The sequence below is a fragment of the Aulonocara sp. 'chitande type north' Nkhata Bay genome, linkage group LG4, assembly GCF_057382095.1.
Source record: "Aulonocara sp. 'chitande type north' Nkhata Bay isolate Kocher_YH1m ecotype deep benthic linkage group LG4, A_spYH_male_GT1.1, whole genome shotgun sequence".
Taxonomy (NCBI): Eukaryota; Metazoa; Chordata; class Actinopteri; order Cichliformes; family Cichlidae; genus Aulonocara; species Aulonocara sp. 'chitande type north' Nkhata Bay.
This window is the reverse complement of record NC_141347.1, coordinates 35,628,536-35,648,102: the sequence shown is the minus strand read 5'-3', so window position 1 is coordinate 35,648,102 and position 19,567 is coordinate 35,628,536. Positions and strand designations below refer to the sequence as shown.

At 41.8% G+C, this 19,567-nt stretch overlaps 2 protein-coding genes across 2 annotated transcripts; one reads left to right on the top strand and one right to left on the bottom strand.

Annotated features, from left to right (window-relative positions):
- Positions 1–588: 588 nt before the first annotated feature.
- LOC147333174 (C-reactive protein-like) lies at positions 589–10,594 on the bottom strand. The gene is made up of 5 exons (XM_086290162.1): positions 10,417–10,594; positions 2,381–2,463; positions 2,211–2,276; positions 1,188–1,395; positions 589–1,091 (listed from the first exon to the last, which is right to left on the bottom strand). The coding sequence occupies exons 3-5, from the start codon at positions 2,260–2,262 to the stop codon at positions 686–688; spliced, it is 666 nt and encodes a 221-aa protein (XP_086146288.1). The 5' UTR covers positions 2,263–2,276; positions 2,381–2,463; positions 10,417–10,594; the 3' UTR covers positions 589–685.
- On the top strand, positions 10,281–19,006 carry tsen54 (TSEN54 tRNA splicing endonuclease subunit). Its single transcript, XM_086290160.1, has 12 exons — positions 10,281–10,404; positions 12,046–12,204; positions 12,773–12,836; positions 12,935–13,018; positions 13,108–13,206; positions 13,282–13,334; positions 13,480–13,605; positions 14,049–14,484; positions 14,552–14,687; positions 14,768–14,828; positions 15,928–16,041; positions 16,774–19,006. Exons 1-12 carry the CDS (start codon positions 10,349–10,351, stop codon positions 16,922–16,924), a joined length of 1,539 nt encoding a protein of 512 aa, XP_086146286.1. The 5' UTR covers positions 10,281–10,348; the 3' UTR covers positions 16,925–19,006.
- Positions 19,007–19,567: the final 561 nt, after the last annotated feature.

Genomic DNA, 19,567 nt, shown 5'->3' with positions numbered 1-19,567 from the left:
GACTCTGTCTCTCTCATCATGGTCACCTAAATGCACAGTAATGTCAGGTTTTGTAATAAGGCAGATTGCGCTAACATAATATGCACTGTTAGTTGATTATTTACCTGCCGCATTAACGGGAGAGGACGTGCAAACGTTACCGCTGCTGCTGGGTTGAGATTCACGAGTCCAGAGCGGAATTAAAAACACGACATTCATTTATAGTTATCACGTGTTTTGTGAGCAAATGCTTTTGGATATTCGTAGTGTTTCCTCCCTTAAATGAAATATCTACTTTGCAAGTATTGCAAGTTGCCCTTTTGTAATTCCGTTCTCGTAAAGTATAACCAAACTTTTGAGCGTTTGAGCCGCTTACACGCCGTGTTTCCTGCCAGGTAAATGACGCTCCGCAACGTGGTGACGTCATTTGGGGCGACTGAAATCGATAAGGGAATCGTTTGCAAAAATGGCAAATGATTCCAAGGAATTGAAACAGTGGGAACCGGTTTTCAACAAGAACCGGTTTTCGATACCCATCCCTAATCAGAGTTGAGTAATATATTAATTCACCACAGACAATTTCAGCAGATATTTTTATTTGGCCTCAAAAAGCAGTAATCTGAAGTCATGTCAGTGATACTGATGCACATTTTGATCAATGAAGTATCTTTATTTCATACAGCAGAATGGGGTTATTCCATTATAGCTACAGCTCACGAGTGGCGACCTTGACGTCCCCGTTAATTCTCAGCTCTGTTCTTTCCCAGTCAAAAACATCTCCTCTTGGTTCTCTCTCCCCTGCAAACATGCCTTGGATCATGCTATCTGCCAGAACAGTGTCCCACATATTCACATCAAAGATCTCACCAACAAAACTCTGGTTGTTTTCAAAATCACCCAGGAAAGAATCCGGATCTTGTCCCAGGATAACCCTGCCTCCTGCCCTGACAGTGTGACCCTTCCTGTAGATTTTAGATAAGCTCCTCTTTCCGTCCAGGAAGAGGGCAGCTAAACCTGAAGCGGAATCCCAGGTGATACACAGGTGGGTCTGCAGGGCTCCGAGCTCAGGGACTTTAAATAAAACACCATCTCCAGCTAGATAAAAGGACAGTCTGCACACATAAACAACATGCATGTTTAGTCATTATGAGTCTGCACACAGACAGCTTAATAAAAAAAACACCTGTCCCCCGCAGAAGATGTCCTACCTTCCATCCAGTTCACGCCACACATTCAGCTCGTCATAGTTTCTGGTCCGGTATGCAAAGAGGATGACCTCTCGTCTACCGCTGAGCTCTGTGGCCACCCGCATGCACAGAGTGAACGCAGTCAGGTTCATCGGCGTTTGAGGGATCATCTCAACATAATTGGTGCTTGTCTCATTGGAGAAAACCAAGGTCTTGATGGTAACACTCCCTGAGAGGCAGCAAAATTAACAATAAAGAAAATAAAAAATTTTTTTCCAACTTTAATTTTTATTAGTTTTAGTTTTTACTGAAAACGATACAGTAAAGAAAATTACAAACAAACAGTCTGGAGTTTACCTTTCTTTTCCCACCTTCTATCACATGCAAATTTCTTTTTATGTTGCGTTTTTGGTGCCACTTAAGAATGCTTTCCACTTCCTCCATTGTCTATCATGCTTACACCCCATCAGTCTAATGTTGAATGTAATTTCTTCCATCTCTGAGATACCTTCTACAATCCTAATCCAGTCTTGTTGAGCCGGAGGGTCTGTGTGTCACCACTTCTTTGTGATTGCTTTTTTTTTGTTGTGGCTAGAATTATTTTTACTAGATATAAGTCCTCTTTTTGTACCAGTTCCTTTATGTTTCCAAGGTACATCACTTGGCCGATGTTTGGGAGTGCATAACCCAGAATATTATCCATGTTCATTTTGAGGTCTTCCCAATGAAGAAAAAACATTAAACTTCAAAATAAAATAAAAACCTATACAACTTTGGCATAAAATTGAGTTTTTATGCATAAAATTATGTTGTATTGTTGTGATTTAGTAATTTATGCATTTTAAATGATGTCACACAAATTCAATTTCTTAAAAATGAAGGTTATTAAAATGCCATGTTTTCCTTTACTGAAAGCTTAAATTACAAATAAATGCATTTTATGAAAAAACAATGAAAAGTATAAAATATAATATTTAAATAATAAAATAATGAAAAAAATGCACAAGTATACACAAACAAGCAACATGGAGAGGTTACAGTTACCGGCCAATGTCGTGGAGACGACGATGAGAAAAAGGATGACCGCTGGACTCATTTTATCTCCCAGATCTGCAGAAAATCAGACCTGTTTTGATACAATCTTAATTTATACACAGCAATGATTATTAAAATGTTATATGAACTTGCAGACAAAAATGAAGCTGTATACGTACTGTGCTGCTGAGAATGCCTCTCTACTGACAGTCAGCTGGGTGGTTTTATAACCAAGATCTTCAAACGCCCCCACCTCAGAATCCTGGTGAGGAAATAAGATAAACAGTGAGTAATTAGGGTTCAGAGGGCAGACAAAATAAACTGTTGACTTAGGGAAAAGAAACTTAACACAAATCCAGCCTTTTTGAGTCAGTATAAATAAAAACATTTATGCTAATGAGGATCTTTTGAGTTTTATTTGGAGATTTTAAGAGGTTGTTTAAGAAAGCTCCTTTGTTGTATAGAATAGAATAGAATAGAATAAAATAGAATAGAATAGCCTTTATTGTCATTGTACAGAGTACAATGAAATTGGAGTGCCGCTCCCTTGGTGCAAGTTTCAATAATAAATATAAATGTAAAATAAAAATAAAAAATATATAAAAAAAACAAAAAAAACCCACAATCGTAAGTACTCAAACAATAGTATGTACAATATATACAGGATAGCAGCATAATATAATGACAGTGACGGTATGGAATAGGTTCAATTGTTTTTGTGCTTATTTACTACGGTGATAGCTCTGGGAAAGAAGCTATCCCTGAATCTGTTTGTCCTGGTTTTATGTGACCTGTACCGCCGGCCTGACGGTAATAGTTCAAACAGTTGATTGCTGGGGTGAGAGTGGTCCTTTAGGTACATTCCAGAAAGTGGACGGCATAATGAAGAGGAGTATTACCTCCAAATTATTTAAATTCATCTCAAATCAACAGCTAAACAGTTGAAACTGACTGTTCCAAACACACATCGGTGGACACAGTGGACTGTACTTGTCAGTATAGTGTTCCTTGAAAAATCTTCAGTTAATCCAAAATTCTGTAAAAACTGACAGGGACTAGAAAGAAAGAGCCTGAGAAAAGAACCTGCTTAGTTCAAACGAAAGATCTTGTGTGTTGTACCGTTTCTTATATACAGTTCAGAGTAAGATAAAGGTGTTATACGTGTGTAACTCGGGGGAGCTTGCACTGAGGGCAACTGGGTAAGTTTAAGGTAATTAGAACTCAGGGCGTACCCTGCATTAGTGGAGTACTAAGTAGGGGGCGCTACACACGCCTATTATTTGATCCTACAGTGATCTTGTGTGCGAAAAAAGGGTTACGAAGCCCATTTTGAAAAGTGTGATTTGGCCATCAGAACGTCCTACCTATAGATATGAACGATGGAGACATGAACCACGTAAGGTGGTATATTCTTATAAGGTTCAATTCGATTTTATTTATACAGCCCCAAATCACAACAAGTCGCCTCAAGGCGCTTTATATTGTACAGTAGATCCTACAATAATAGATACAGATAAAACCCAACAATCATATGACCCCCTATGAGCAAGCACTTTGGAGACAGTGGGAAGGAAAAACTCCCTTTTAACAGGAAGAAACCTCCAGCAGAACCAGGCTCAAGGAGGGGCGGGGCAATCACAGTCATATGACAAGGTCAACTTTTCCTGATATCACATATAAAGTGAGCAGTAAAGTAATTATCTAATTTCTAGTCTTCAGTCCTGCTGGGCTCACCAACACTTGCCCCCTGCTGACCTTTAGAAAGAAAAACACATTAAGTCTGTGAAGGTTCTCAGTCATCCAGGTCATCGTAGTCTAAGGAGCTTAGAAAGAAAAGCGTCTGGACTTCTTTAAGTTGCTTGAAGACGTTTCACCTCTCATCCGAGAAGCTTCTTCAGTTCTAAGGTCAAATGGTGGAGAGTCCCAGATTTAAATCCAGTGGGAATTTCCCCCCAAAGAGGGACAAAGGCCCCCCTGATGATCCTCTACCTAATCACATGAGCCAAGGTGTGAAAACGGGTATGGGTCACAATCAGCCAGGGTTTCGGGTGAGCTCATTGTGAAAGGGTCCCACTCAGACCCATTGTCAGTAGCATAAACTCAGCCACTTACAACATTTCGAAACACTTTGCAACCATCCTAGCACCACTCGTGGGGAACACCCCACACCACATCAAGAACTCCACCGACTTCACCGACAAGGTCCAGAAACTTACCCTGGAACCAGATGAAACCATGGTGTCCTTTGATGTAGTCTCTCTCTTCACTTGCATGGAAGAAGTCCGGACGCTTTTCTTTCCAAAAACGCATTAAGCACAAATGTATTGGCTTCTTTTCTTTGGAGACACTTCTGAGCAGAAATCCACTGAAGAACAGTTGAGGTGGGAAATATGAGCCAATGTTCACAGCTGACGCACACTGCAGTTTTAGCCTTGTTGTCATGGCAAACATGAAGGAGTCAGAGTTAATTAATATATAATGTTGTTAAAGTGTACTAATACATAATGGAAAAATATAATTGCACAAATCAAGTGTTTTAAATTTTATTTTGAGGTTGCTTTTCCAAATATTTGAATAGTTTGTTAGGATTACCTGGTCATTGTGTCCTTGGACAAGACATTTTACCCTACCGCCTACTGTGAGAGTGAATGAATAGTGGCATTGTAAAGCGCTTAGGGTGCCTTGAAAAGCGCTATCCGATTGTTAAGTGATGATGTGACGAATCTTACTTCCGGGCCTAAAGTAGTCTGCGTTTAATATGGCTTTTGTGTTGTTAACATGTTTAATGTTATGTATTTTCTTCTATTTAATCTCAAAAAGCTCCTAAAACAGTCAGTGATCACTGTTGACCTCCCTCGGCTTTTATTACTGCTAATCATTTATTTAAGCTCAGTTTTTAAAACCTTAGGATGTAACTACAGCCCAGCCCATGCAGCAGTATATGAATGACTAACCTCATATTGTGGATGGATTATCTCAGTTGTTCTCCTGACTGAAGTTTGGTCCTTTTACAGCATCCTGCCATGCGATTACATTTGTTCCTGACCACCGAGAACACTTACGTTAACTTTTATCGAGTGGAAAAAAAGTTAGCTTGTTTATATTATGCTAACATGGCTGTGTCGCTAGCGGTCACGTAGCACATCATTATATACCAGCTAGCCCAACTTCAGTAACCCTACAAACGTCACTGCTGTTTAGTTTTCTGTCTTCATTTATGCTGGAAGTGATAACAGAGCTGTACGTTTGAATTTGTTTCCAAAACCCTGCAGTCAGGACATGCTATATTGTATTTAGATAGAAGCTAGCGAGCTAACTCCCTGCTAACTTCTAACTCCGTTAAATGTCATAAATTCCGTTTTCATGGATGCCTGGATGTTAAACTCAATTGTTACACCTGGTAGAGCAGAACGCTGATCATTTTATTAAAGATGAAAGACTTTAGACAGTTTTTCAACTCTCAGTAATGCCACAGTGATCGTTTGATATATGGACCTGCAGCGGAGTTTAGGCCCAGACACGGCTAGTGACGTCAGACTGAACAATCGGATATAAATCCAATCCATTCTTCTTCTTCTTCTTATTATTATTATTATTATTATTACGCTGATCATTTCAAGGTTAAAGCTCTCTAGTGTTTCATTTTCCAAATGGCATCAACTTGCAAGACTTGCTTCCTGATGCCCTGTACAAGAACTTTGATCGGTACCTTGAAGTGGGCTGCATGATTTACTGGCAGGACTGGGTCATATCAGAGTTCAAAAGGGCAAACAAACCAAAATAGGGATGAATGCCAATGTTTCCAGCAACATCCAGTAACAGACAGATTTGTAGAAGGCAAACATCTGTTGCATAAACATATATCAAGGTTAGATGTTAAAGAATTTGTCACATACAGCAGCAAAAGTTTGAGGTCAACACACACACAGAAACACACATGATAACACAAATATCAAACTATTAAAATATTAAAAATGTAAAATTCCATAGAAGGCAAACCAAAATTATAATAAGATTAATGCACACAAGACTGAGTAGTTAAAATCATTTTTTTCAGATGGTGAGAGAAGTTATGATGATCTGTTCAAATTTTTACATTCTTTGGAAGCATTTTCTAGCCTTTAATACTTCATAGGAGAAAGCTGATTGTCATGATCTGTCTGGTCAAACTCAAACGCTAAACTCAGTAGTGCAAGTTTAGCGTTAGATTTAGAAATCTATGTGATGACAACAAGGACCATGACGTGCAGATCAACAAGGAGATCGCTACCACAGTGAGGCAGAGCTCAAGTAAAGACCGAATGTCAGATCCCAGCATAGTCAGCTGTTTGTAAGATGTTTTGCTTCAGGTGTGTCAGGGAGAGGGCAGAGATCCCACCAGTGTTCTCACCCTGTAAGGTAAAGCAGGGTAAGTAGACACACACACAGCAATAAGCACACATACCAAGAGGGAGAGAGAAAGAAATGTTAAATGTTATTGTCACGGCCGAGGCCGACTCGAAAGGAATAGGACTCAAATGCAGGACGCAGAGCAGCACAGAGAACGTTTAAGTGACAATGTTTATTATTTCCACAACAAATGTAAGAGAATAAAACTGCCGGCTCGGAGGAAAAACACTGGCACTCACCCAGACCGTGACACTTATGTACTTATAGTATATATAAGTTTGAATATAGTTCAATTCCCTCAATCGATGTCTCATTCACTCTTGGCATACAGCTTGATGTCATCCATGTGGCTGATGATTGCTCCATTCTGTAGTTGGTATCTGTAGCCAGTCTTGTCAATGATGTCCCTGAGGAGGTTCATGCCTATGCAGAACAGCAGTGGGGACAGAGCTATTCCTCGGTAGATCTCACACTTGATGGTGACATGTGCTATAGGCTTGAAGTTGGCCTCTAGTGTTGTTCACCATGTCCCCACTGAGTTCCTGATGAAGGCTCCAAGTGTCCTGTTGATCTTGTACAATTCTAGGTATTCCGGGATCCACTTGTGGGGCATCCAGTCTTAGGCCTTCATCTAATCAATTCAGGTGGTGCACAGGTTGGTCAGTCTGGTCTTGCAGCCCAGTGGTCAGTGAAGTTCATTTGAATTAACGCTACCTGGGCACACATATGGCTTGGTCGGTGAGCAGGCAATCTACTGCAGAAAGCAGATGTCTTCACCTCTTTCCATCTTCACTGTCTCTATCCAATAAAGGCAAAATCCCAAAAATATTATTGTGTTACATAAGTCATTGACTTATGTAACACAATGAGCTACTGTCATTTTTAACACAAATGTATTGTTTTATTATCTAAATTTGTCTGCCTGTTTTCCTCTTAATGAGACTGTGACTTACACAATTAACATTATGTCGTATCAAGTAAGATCCCAAATTAGATATTAAGCCCATGAATTCAAAAGGTCAACGTTTACTGAGATCATATATAAAGTGAGCAGTAAAGTAATTATCTAGTTTTTAGTCTTCAGTCCTGCTGGGCTCGCTAACACTCGCCCCCTGATGACCTTTACAAAGAAAAACACATTAAGCACAAATGTATTGGCTTCTTTTCTTTGGAGACACTTCTGAGCAGAAATCCACTGAAGAATTTTCCAAAGGATAGAAGAATATTTTCCAAATATTTTGAATAGTTTGTTAGGATTTCACCGGTCATTTCAAGGTTAAAGCTCTCTAGTGTTTCATTTTCCAAATGGCATCAACTTGCAAGACTTGCTTCCTGATGCCCTGTACAAGAACTTTGATCGGTACCTTGAAGTGGGCTGCATGATTTACTGGCAGGACTGGGTCATATCAGAGTTCAAAAGGGCAAACAAACCAAAATAGGGATGAATGCCAATGTTTCCAGCAACATCCAGTAACAGATAGATTTGTAGAAAGCAAACATCTGTTGCATAAACATATATCAAGGTTAGATGTTAAAGAATTTGTCACATACAGAAGCAAAAGTTGGAGGGCAACACACACACAGAAACACACATGATAACACCAATATCAAACTAATAAAATATTAAAAATGTAAAATTCCAGGAAGACAAAACTAAATTATAATAAGATTAATGCACACAAGCCTGTCTGTGAATCGCTACCTTATCGTGGTGGAGGGGTTTGTGTGTCCCAGGGATCCCAGGGGCTATGTTGTCTGGGGTTTTTTTGCCCCCTGGTAGGGTCTCCCGTGGCAAATTGGTCCTGGGTGAGGGACCAGACAAAGAGCAATTCAGAAGACCCTTATGAGGAAAACATTGAGGGAACAGTTTACCCTGCCCTGGATAGGGTTACTGGGGCCCCGCCCTGGAGCGTGCCCGAGGACAAGCGTCTGGTGGCTGGGCTTTAGTCCATGGGGCTTGGCCGGGCACAGCCCGAAAAGGGGACATGGGCCCATCCTCCCTCAGGCCCACCACCCGCAGGTGGCGCCGTAGGGGTGTAGGGGTCGGGTGCATTGCGTGCCGGTCGGCAGCCAGGAGAAGAGACCCTGACAGACTGATCCCCGGCTACCAGGACTGGCAATTGGATATGGAATGTCACCTCTCTGGTGGGGAAGGAGCCTGAGTGAGGTTGAGAGGTACCGGCTCGATATAGTCGGGCTCACCTCTACGCATAGCTTGGGCTCTGGAACCAGTCTTCTGGAGAGGGGCTGGACTCTGTCTCAGTCTGGAGTTGCCCCTGGTGAGAGGCGGCGGGCTGGTGGACACCAGAGGTGAAGGGAGCCACCAGGCTGAAGAAGGAATCCTATCAGGCTGTAAGTATTCCTCGAAGGAATACTTTGAGGACCTCCTTAATCCCACTGACACGTCTTCCGAGGAGGAAGCAGAGTCTGGGGATGAGGGGGGGGGGGGGGGGGGTGACCCGCTAATTTCTGGGGGCAAGGTCACTGAGGCAGTTAAACAACTCCTTGGTGGCAGATGCGTGACTTTTCGTGGCTGTTTTAATATCGCTCTCTCTCTTAACCGATTAAATCTCGCTGTGGTAGCAGCTTTAAACTCGGTATGACCCAGGTTGGTAGAGGGTGCACAGTCTGGATCGCATTCCAGCATTTTGTAGGCTGGTTTTCCTACAAAACACAACAATTATTAGCCCGCAAAGCCACAGTGAACAAAGCAGCATAGCACAATGAATTCAATTCGTACCACTTGCCACTCGTACCTACAATCCTTTGCGGTTTTGCGCTGGAAATGACGTCACATTTTCAATCTAACCCTAACTACAAAAATACTCTGGTAAAATTCAGTGCCAAACAATTCTACCTATGTGAATATGACCAGTAATTAGTTACTGATTACTTTTTTCAAGTAACTTGAACAACACTGCTTAGAAGCATACTTTAACAACTAAAATTCAGTGGCAAAATCATCCTACCTTGGTTAATAAGAGCTAGAAACATACTCTGACGGGTAATATTAAGTAGCAAACCATCCTGGCTTTATGAATATGAGCTACAAGCATACTCTGAAGGGCACAGTTTAGTGGCAAACCGTCATACCTACTTAAATATGTGCTGGAATTACTCTGTGACAGCAGAAATGTGACGTTTTGCCAAAGTAGGATGGTTTGTCAGAACACCAGCCCTGTATTTACTTGGTATTGGATCAGTCCAAAGATTTGCAGCATTCCAGCGTTGCAGCGTTATTTGGAGTTGCTGAGCTGACCAGCTTATTTTTTCTTTTTAATAATGCACCATTGTTGAGACTCATATTTACAATGACATCGAAATTTCAGTGAAGGCTATAAAATAGACATTTAACCCTTTAAATAAACTTAAGATTTTATGTCTCCTTCCTTTATCATGAAAAGAAAGAAGCTTTCAACTTGCAAAACAGTCATTTACTAAAAACGCTACATCCAGATGAACAGAATCAATTTTGGGGATAATCGTTAAATGCTGTTAGTAGAATGAACCTGAAAATCATGACCAACATTTTCTGCACTAATTTTCTACCCTGTATTTTTGCCTGATCCAGTTTTCTGCCTTCTTGTGGGACCCTTTGGCTTGTTTTGGCTGGAACAAATCAAATATTCTGGAAAAACCCTTCCCTGATTTTAAACTGTGCCCTTTGGCGCCCTCTGATGGCCACGATTATAAGTGATGAATTTGACGGTCACCAGGACCCAGAGGAGAGCCGCAGTAGCAGGCAGACCCCCGGCATCATGGCGGATCAAAACAACACAGACGGTAAAGGGAAGTTCTACAGTGAAATTTTAAGGTGCGTTTTTACCTTTAACGGTACCTGTGAGCGGGCTTGTTCGCAGGGTAGCGGTACTTTGTCTTGTGTTCTCCCTCAGCGGCTGTTTGTCATTGAATCACTGTGGACGGAACTCTCAGACTTCTTCTGCACATGGTAGCACGGGTTAGTTTAAAGCTAACTGTTAGCTTAAACGTGAATACGTGCTGAAGAGAAAACGCCTATAGTTTCATTAAATGCACCGATGAAGCTGCACAGTTGTTTCCAGAGAAACACTGTTACTGAAATATTATCTGGACACGTTTTCTGAAATGGTGACACTCTGTATTCGACTCTCTGACACCCTCTGTTGTGTGTTTTGGTGAAAAACAGCCGTGGGAGAAAGAAAGCATTTGGAAAGTTAGGAATTAAGTAACAGTAAAATATTTTTTGGAAGTCTGCTGTTTTTGTTTTTTTGCACACAGACAAAGCATCAGGGTGGAGTCCTTTTAAAACAGGTCTGGGCGAGGTCCCATGGCACTGAGTCACGACTTTATGACTCATGATGGCACTTTAATTACACGCAGATGGACTTCATAAGTGATACTAACGTTATACACCAACATGCAACGCCTGGAAAGTATGCCAGTAACTTGGGGACTGCTGCTTTCTTGTCATGATAATCTTTCACACCGATGCAGCTTTGCTAGAAAGATTTTACAGTTGCCTAAAGCTCAGATATGAACTGAATATGGGCTAGAAAAATCATTTTAGTTATATGAAACACAAATAAACTAAAACAATGAGAAACCTGGCTTTAGTGATTCGTTACCTGCCACCATGTGAGACGAATATGATGTACAGAGACTAAGAAGTGCCTTAAAAACAGCTAAAAGGATTTTAAAGTCAGTGCACAAACTGCAGCCAGAGTGTTTTAAAACTGCAGTTTTGTATCAGTTGTTGTTGATGTGAGACATTTTTGCATAGACCAGACAACGGAGCATTACAAGAGTCGAGCCTCAGCTTCTTCTTCTGCCGGTTGCTCCTTTTAAGGACCATTGCAGCGGCTCATCTTCTGAGTTACTGAGAGAGAAAAGTTTGCCTATGTTTTTCATGTGATAAAATCCAGATTTAGTGACAGACCTCACATGACCCTCACACTAAGATCTGAGTCAGTGATTGCTCTGAACAACAAGCAAGAAGATAAAAGAGGGACTCCAGAGTGGGAGGTTTAGAGTCTGATTCTCCTTGTGTTGAATATTTTTCAGGAGTTTCTTCCTCTTCTGCTGATCAAGAATTTTTTTTTTTATTGCATTTTGTTAAAAGGAAAATATGAAACACTTGCTGTACACCGCCTTCCTCTTCCCCGGCAGAGCATTTATTTAAAGCTGTTTTTCAAACTGAGACAAGAAAAGACTGTCAGCTGACAGTTACTCACACGTTTACTGTGTTCTAGCAGAAAACCTCCAACATAATGGAGAAGGACACGTTTTTTCACAGAAAAAATTCTTGCTCTTGAAAGCCAGCCCTCCTCAAACACCTCCAGCACATTTTGTTTCAGGCTGTGTTATGAAATCTAAAAGCAGTGCAGTGGTTTTCCTTCTCAGTGTTTCAATGGCAGTAACTGTGATCGTGTGTGCATCAAACAGCTGAACGATGTTGTCTTTCTTTAACAACTTTCAGCCCGTCGGAGCTGTTCGCAGCCCGCTCCCGCAGTCACAAAATCCCCGTCAGAGGACAGAAGGACTTCTTCCCCGATGACTCCGACGAGCAGAAGCAGCGACTCGAGCAGAGCCTGAATGAACACTGGAGCCTCCTCTCAGAGGAGAGAGTGGAGAGGCTGTGAGTACCTCTCATTACCCGTGGGGTTACTCATCAGGCCCAGCCTTGGTGGTGCATATAAGACATATAAGGGTGTCTAATATTCACCTGAGTTTCAACATCCACAAGCTCCATTCTTAGCTCAGACAAAATAACATTTAGATTGATGACCATCGATGTTACTACCTTTCTGTGATTGAAAGGAGCTGAAAGCAGCCACTATTTACAGCTTTACTGCACAAAATAAAAGTAGATAAATGTGCACAGTGATGGATTAAACAACTTTTCTTGTGTTTGTGGGAGCAGATTTTTAAAAGTCCAGAAAAATAAATGAAAAATAGAAACATGATTTCAGACAAGAAAACCTTCAAAGCACCACGAATCCTAAAGAAAAAAAACTGGGTAACAGCAAAATAATACATTTGACTTTTAATCTTTTGCAGTGCTGAGTGAACGTTAACGTCTTTCGGGTTTAAAATCTTAAAGGTTTTTCACAAATGAGCCCAAATCTTGGCTATAAATCCATCAGGTGGACAGAAACACGTGTGTGTGTTTGTGTGAGATGGCTTCCATCTGTTTTAATCCACAGGGGAAACCTCGTGAACGGCCAATGGATTCCCAGCAAGCAGATTGTGGAGCTTCGATCTCCGGCTGTGAGTTGCTTCACTGTCACAACACCACCTAGAAAAAGCTGCTGCGTTAGCTCGTCCTCAGTCGCTCCTTTGCTGGATCTTTTCTTATTTTTCCGCAGGGGAAGTTCTGGCAGACGATGGGCTTTTCTGCAAACGGGAAGCAGTGCCTGCTCCCCGAGGAGGCTCTGTACCTGATGGAGTGTGTGAGTCTGCAGATAAAACCTGTTGCTCGGTGCGGTTTTCCTCCTCGGAGCACATAATTAGTCCTGTGTCTGTGTTGTTATGGGAACAGGGAAACCTGCAGGTGTTTCATCAGGACCTGCCACTCTCCATCCAGGACGGGTACGAGAAGTTTCTGTCTGCAAACACCGTGAGCCTTCAGCAATATCAGGTGCAACCTTTACTCCAGCACACCTGTGAAAATGCCACCTGTGAAATGAGCTAACGACTCTGTTTCATCCCAAAGGTGTTTGGGCATTTGAAGAGGCTCGGCTATGTGGTGCTCAGGTTTGATCCCAGGTAACGTTTACCCCTCAGACATTTAAGATAATAAAGATAATTGAGCATCAGAGATGACAGCGTTAGTGTATCTATTAAAATCGGCCTTGAAAAGTTAAGTATGCGCGGGAACAGCCTCCGTAGGTGGATGTTTGTGTGCTCGCAGTTCTGAGTCATCGTCCTACGCGAGGCAGCTCAACCTGCCGCAGTCACGTGACCGAGCAGGGAGACAGCTGAAGAGGAAACGCAGCCTCAGCCCCGCCCCTTCCTCCACCCCCACTGCGACGTGCAGGTAAAGAGCTGCTTTGCAATCTGTGAAACTACATCTTAGTTACAAAAGCTATTATTTAGCTATTGCCTTGTACAATAAAAATGAGGAGTTGTTTATTATTATATTATTATTATATACTATATTAGTTTTTTCTGTAGCTACAAAAAGAAATCTGGATGCCTCCACGTGCAGCTGCACATGAAAGCTGAGTCTGTGCTGCTCTCTGCTGGTGTGAGCTGACATTTAAATACCTTTGGTTTCAAAATATCACAAATGAGAGATCTCCAAAATCTTCAAATAAATGTTGCTGCTAATGTTTGTCTTATAGTTCAGTGTGATGAACATGGTGCATTTAGGTGACCTATTATAGTCGCTGTTAATTTTTTGTTTCTAAGCTTAACATTTCACCTCAGTCTGTTAAAACAAAAATGTAAGAAGTCTTATAAGAGTTTTCTTCTGCGTAGCCGTGCTGAAGCTCAGGAGGAATGCTCCACTGAGAAGATGGAGGAGGATAAATGCAGTGAAGGCGAGGAAGATAAAAAACTTCCAGAGCCTCCGGAGGCCCAGAGTTCAGCAGACGAGGGCGGAGGCAGGAGCTGGTGGATGATGGATGTTCTCGGGGACTCGGACAAAGATTCCGGTCACGGCTCCAAATCTGGCTCCTCGTGCTGGGACTTCAGCTCCATCTCTTTCCCTGACCTGGGCTCCACCTCCAGGGAGCACTTCCCCAGTGACCTGGCCCCTCCTGACCCTTCTCTGCTGCCCGGGGATTTGAAGGTGGGCTTCTGTGACATTGCCCCCTGGAGGCAGAAAATAAACCTGCGGCAGGTGAAGATGTCAGCCAATGAGCAGAAGAGGGAGAAATACAGGCGGCGGTGGGACGTCAACAAAAACAGAGAGGTTTGTAAAGACTAAAGGTATCGGAGGAGCTGAGGATCAAATTTAATTTATACGGGCTTCCTTAAAGGTACGGCGGTGCAGAAACTGGGCGGAGTATCAGGAGCTGATGGCGAGGCGGAAGGGTAAGCGGGAAGGTCGACCAGCGCACCTGTGGAACAGGGAAGTTACTCCGTTACATGACCCGACACAGCCAATCGCCACAGGTGAGATCACATGACCGTGAAGGAGATTTTAATTTAAAATGTTTTTTACTGTTTTGTGTGATTTGAGGTTTTTTTTCCAGGAGAACTGCTGGAAAAAATCGGCGTGATCAAACCGACTCATTTGCTGGAGGGAGCGTCCAGGTATCCACGATTTGTTTTACTCACATGAGCAGAAGTGTTATTTTTAACTCTGCACATCCAGTGCACAGTCGGACGTTTGTACCCCTCAGTAAAGGCAACGTGGGATCTTAGAATTAATGCCAGAGATGTAGGGCTGCTCGATATAATGATATATATTGGATGACGATATAAAAACGTCTATCGTTGCATTTTACGCTATCGTTTGTTTCGTGGTGTCGCAAAATAAACTGTTTACGGCAATATGTTTTCATGGTTTTGATGGTCACTGTAGTGGCTGTATTAATTTCTTAAAGTTCTCTCTTTCTCTTATGTTTAATATAACCACACTACAGACGGACAAGCGCTTGTTTTTATGCGTTGTCGTTATTTCCACATAAACCTTTCACAATAAAGCTCAAGATCCTGTTGAGACTTTTCAAAATAAACTGAATCACATGAAAGAGCAGATTATTTACGGATGAGAAGCAAAAAGAGCCGTCAGGTGCTAAAAAAGAAACCTTAGACTCAAACCTTAGACTCAAACGTTAGAACAGGCTTTTCCACGCAGCACGCCGTGTAATAAATACTCACAAAGAAAACGGCGCCGTTACAACTTATGTCTAAAAATGATGAAAAACATGACGCGCAGCTGGAAACACTTCACGCAAGTCGAGCTGCCCGAGATTCACAGAATTTACAGAAAAGGTTACATTTTTGTGATTTATATCGTTATCGGACGATAGATGTCTTATATCGGGATATGAGATTTTGGTCATATCGCACAGCCCTACAGAGATGCATCAGATCCTACTGAAAATCTCAGATAAGACCTCAAGGTCAACTTTTCTGAAAAACGCCTAAATTTATGCCACTGCTGCAAGTCTGCTTTCTGGTTTTCTGTTTCTGGAGCTGGGACTTCATGTGGGCTTGATTATAAGCTGTGACGAGTGCAGCCTCTGTGTGTTTACTGTGATTAGAAAATGAAAGAAACAAAGTCATCGCTCACTCGTCTTGCTGGTGTCACATTTTGCCGTCTTTAATTTACAGACCATAAAGGCCGTGGGCGTTGTGCTGATGCAGTCAGCATCGTTCAGGATGACCTTGTGCTTTGTCCTCTCAGGTTAAAAGATGCGGACGATTGGAGGATTTGTTTCAATGTTTACCAGCCCAACACGGTGGCCGACTTCAAGAAGAGCAACCCGGGGAAACCGTACTCACGCATGTGTGTGTGCAGGTCAGCAATCACATCGCCGCCCGACGGCGTATTTATTCAGGATTAGTTTGTTTAAAGGAAAAACAATAGACGCTTCACTCAAATTAAATGAATGTCCCGGTGGCTGGACATGAACGGAGCCTTTCTCTCGTCCTGCTTTGTGTGATTCTAACCACTAATAGCTGCTTAATTATTCAGAGCTGTGATGAAGCAGCAGAATTTCTCAAGCTGGATCATCAATCGAGTTATTTTAGTGTCTAAAAGTCTTAACTGTGGTTTTAGGCATTTAGACAAAAAATTATAAATATTTATATACATTTTATTTATATATATATATTATACAAAAAAACCACTAATTGTGCAGAAAGCCCTAATCTGTGACGACTTATAAATCAGATGTTTATTAAATCTCTTCCACACCACAGTGAAATTCTCACTCTTCACATCCTCAGGCTGTTTTTTCCTGCTTTGTTACTTTTGTGCTTTTTTTTTCTGGTGAGCGTCTTTGTTTGGAGATGTGTGATGGTTCAAACTTTTTCTGCAGTAACACTCAAAATTCGAAGCTTCTGCAGCAGCAAATCATTCTGCTGTTGGTCTTTCAGCCATGGTTCAATGCAAAATGTATATGTGTATATATATATATATTAGTAAACTATAGCTGGGGCCACTCGGTCATTGATTGATTGCTATTCGCTTTGCAGTGATCTCATAAACTGATACCTTTGAATTGATTACCTCTGTGCTGTGTCCCAGTTTCGATGACCCCGTGCCCGACCTGCGAGCCATCAAGCTGCTGGCCTATCAGAGCGGAGATATCCCAGTGGTCATAGCTGTGGTGGACTATGGAGACATATCGTTCTACACCTTCAAAGACTTCCAGCTCCCGACTGATGTTTACCCCTAAGAACCGCCCACCCACCCGGGACTTTTTAATAAACCTCTGTTTGCTGGACTGGCTGCATTTTCTGTGATTTATGGTGGAAAGATGGTTTTAGTAAACAAACAAACAAGAACAAGTGTGTTCTGACAATGTTTGCATATAATTTGGCTCCAGTTTACATCTAAAGACAATTTTATTGATCATCTTGACTCAGAAGTCCTTTACGATGATGAAAACAAGGGATCAGGAAACTTTGTCCACATTATGGACACCAGCATCCCATCTGGTACCTGCCCACTGGGGCAGGGGTTCTTTTGAGAGCCCCTGGTGGGCACCAAAGGTGGAAGTTTGATCCCTGGCTGGTTAAACTGGCTTCAGGTACAAAGAATTTCACTTAGAGCTAAGTGTTCGGTTAGCCGTGGGTGCTAACAGAATGAATGAGTTTGCAGAAACCAGTGACGGAAATAAACTTCCTCCAGAGGCATGTTGGGACTCTCCTGTAGCGCTGGGGCAAAGGGCTCTGAGTAAAGCTGCTACTCTGGCGCATTAAAAGGACTCAGTTAATGACTAGGATCTCCTGGGCGCTTCCAGGTGAGGTTTTTAGGCATGTCCGACTGGGAACAGGCTCTGTAGCAGATCTGAGACTAGGGGTGGGTTTCAATAATCGATTAAAATCGATCTTAGCTTTAATAAAACGTCACTGATTCATTAAAAATCCTGAATCGATTTTTAAATATAAATGTATTCTGCCAGAAACTCAGGTTAAACCTCACAAAACTATTTCAACAACCACCAAACAGCTAAAACGGTAAATGAGAGCAGGTAAACGGGTTCCGCACAAAGACGTAAACACAACGCGCGGACCTGACACGTTTGAATCAGTGGGCCGTCGGCTTTCTCACCCACGTACTCTGCATCGGAGCTGAAAGCCGACAGCTCACGGACCCTGATGCGCCGGCGCCTCCGCGCTTTGTGTTTACGTCCTTTTTGCGCTGATTCTGTTGCTGCAGGTTTCATCTCCAACCAAAACTGACTGAGCCAGCAGCAAAAGAAGATCCAAGCTTCACATTTCGCTTCAGATAAACATCGTCATGAATTCTCTTACTTTTGCTGTTTTGTTTCCACCACGATAAAATGACACTTCCTGCAGATCTCTCTCTCTGTACTCTAAGAACAGTTTCTCATCTAAAAATCTAAATTTCTGCATTATTGGCTTGCTTATATTTTATGCCTCCTAACAAGAAAGCCTCATGTCTGCTGTTTGATACCGAAGAAATGTAAACTTTTTTAAAATAATGCCAAATTGCAAAACAGCTGTGTCTCTAATAAAACCATTGTACCTTTGCTCTGCATCACTTCAGCAGCATCAGGCAATGTTCAGATGTTGATTCTTGTTTTTTCCCGTTTTTGTTCTACTGCAGAATATTTTTAAGGTCATCTGCTGTAAAATCCCAGACCAGGCAAATCTCCTTCATGTTTTTCTGTTTTATCCTCAGTTACTTTGACACAAAAGAATCTGCTGTGATGCTCACACCTCAGATGAAGTCTCACGAGTGTCCTTCCTGATAAAGGATCAGAATTATAATATTTCTGTCTGAGTCAAAATTTCCCCGAATCGAACTGAAATTGTGGATCGAATTGGGACCATGTGAATCAGAATCGAATCGATTGTAGTGACGATACCCGGCCCTGCCCGAGACCCACGGAGGGATTACGGCTCTTGGGTGGGTCTGCTTCAGTGTCGCCCCTGCCTTGATTCAAGCCTTGTCCCTTGCACACACAGATTTCCTGTCAGAATCTTAGATAACAGTTTTAGATTGAGGAACATCATTTTGAAGTTCCACAATTTGTAGAAACGTTTTTTTGCAGATTGGTGAACCTCTGCCTCTCCAAGATGCTCTTTTTTTTTAACCCAATCATGTTACTGACCTGCTGCCAGTTAACCAGCTGTTTCTTTTTAATACTGTTTACTTTTTATGCCACATCTCAGTTTTTCCACACGTTGCTGCCATGAAATTCAAAATGAGCTGATTCTTTTTTTCTTTTTTTTTAATGAAATCGTACATGTTTTCTTTGCTCTGTTGGGAATAAAATATGGGTCTTTGAGATATGCAAATAACACCATTGTTTTTGTTTCCATTTTACACTTTAATCCAATGTTAATTTTGGATTGACATTAATTTATTACTCTTCTAATTATCTAATTAACATTATCGTGTTTAAAAAAAAAATCAAAGTTGTATACAAGATATGCAAGTCGATCCTCACCTAGATGTCTACACTTGCTGGACTTTTTCAGAAAGAGAAGGCTTCTGTTCAACATAAACCTTATATCTCTTTGAGCACTGATTTTGCACGCTCCTTAGCGAACTACTGGAGCTTGCTAGCTACACTATCTGGTCTATTGGGTCACACCTGTTAATATTTGAATTCAGGTGTATGAATTGAAGCAACCAGCCATGCAGTCTGCCTTTACAGACACAAGTCTGTGTAATAGGAAGCCACCACTGAATCACATCAGTTTGCACAGACCCTCACGCTAACAATCGGATAATGAAACTTACGTCACTGGGTCCATTTGGTAAAGTAAATCCGTTGGGCATCTTTCTTTGCCTTTAGACAATAATTCTGATGGCAAAAGATCCAAACAGGACAGGCAAAAAAAAA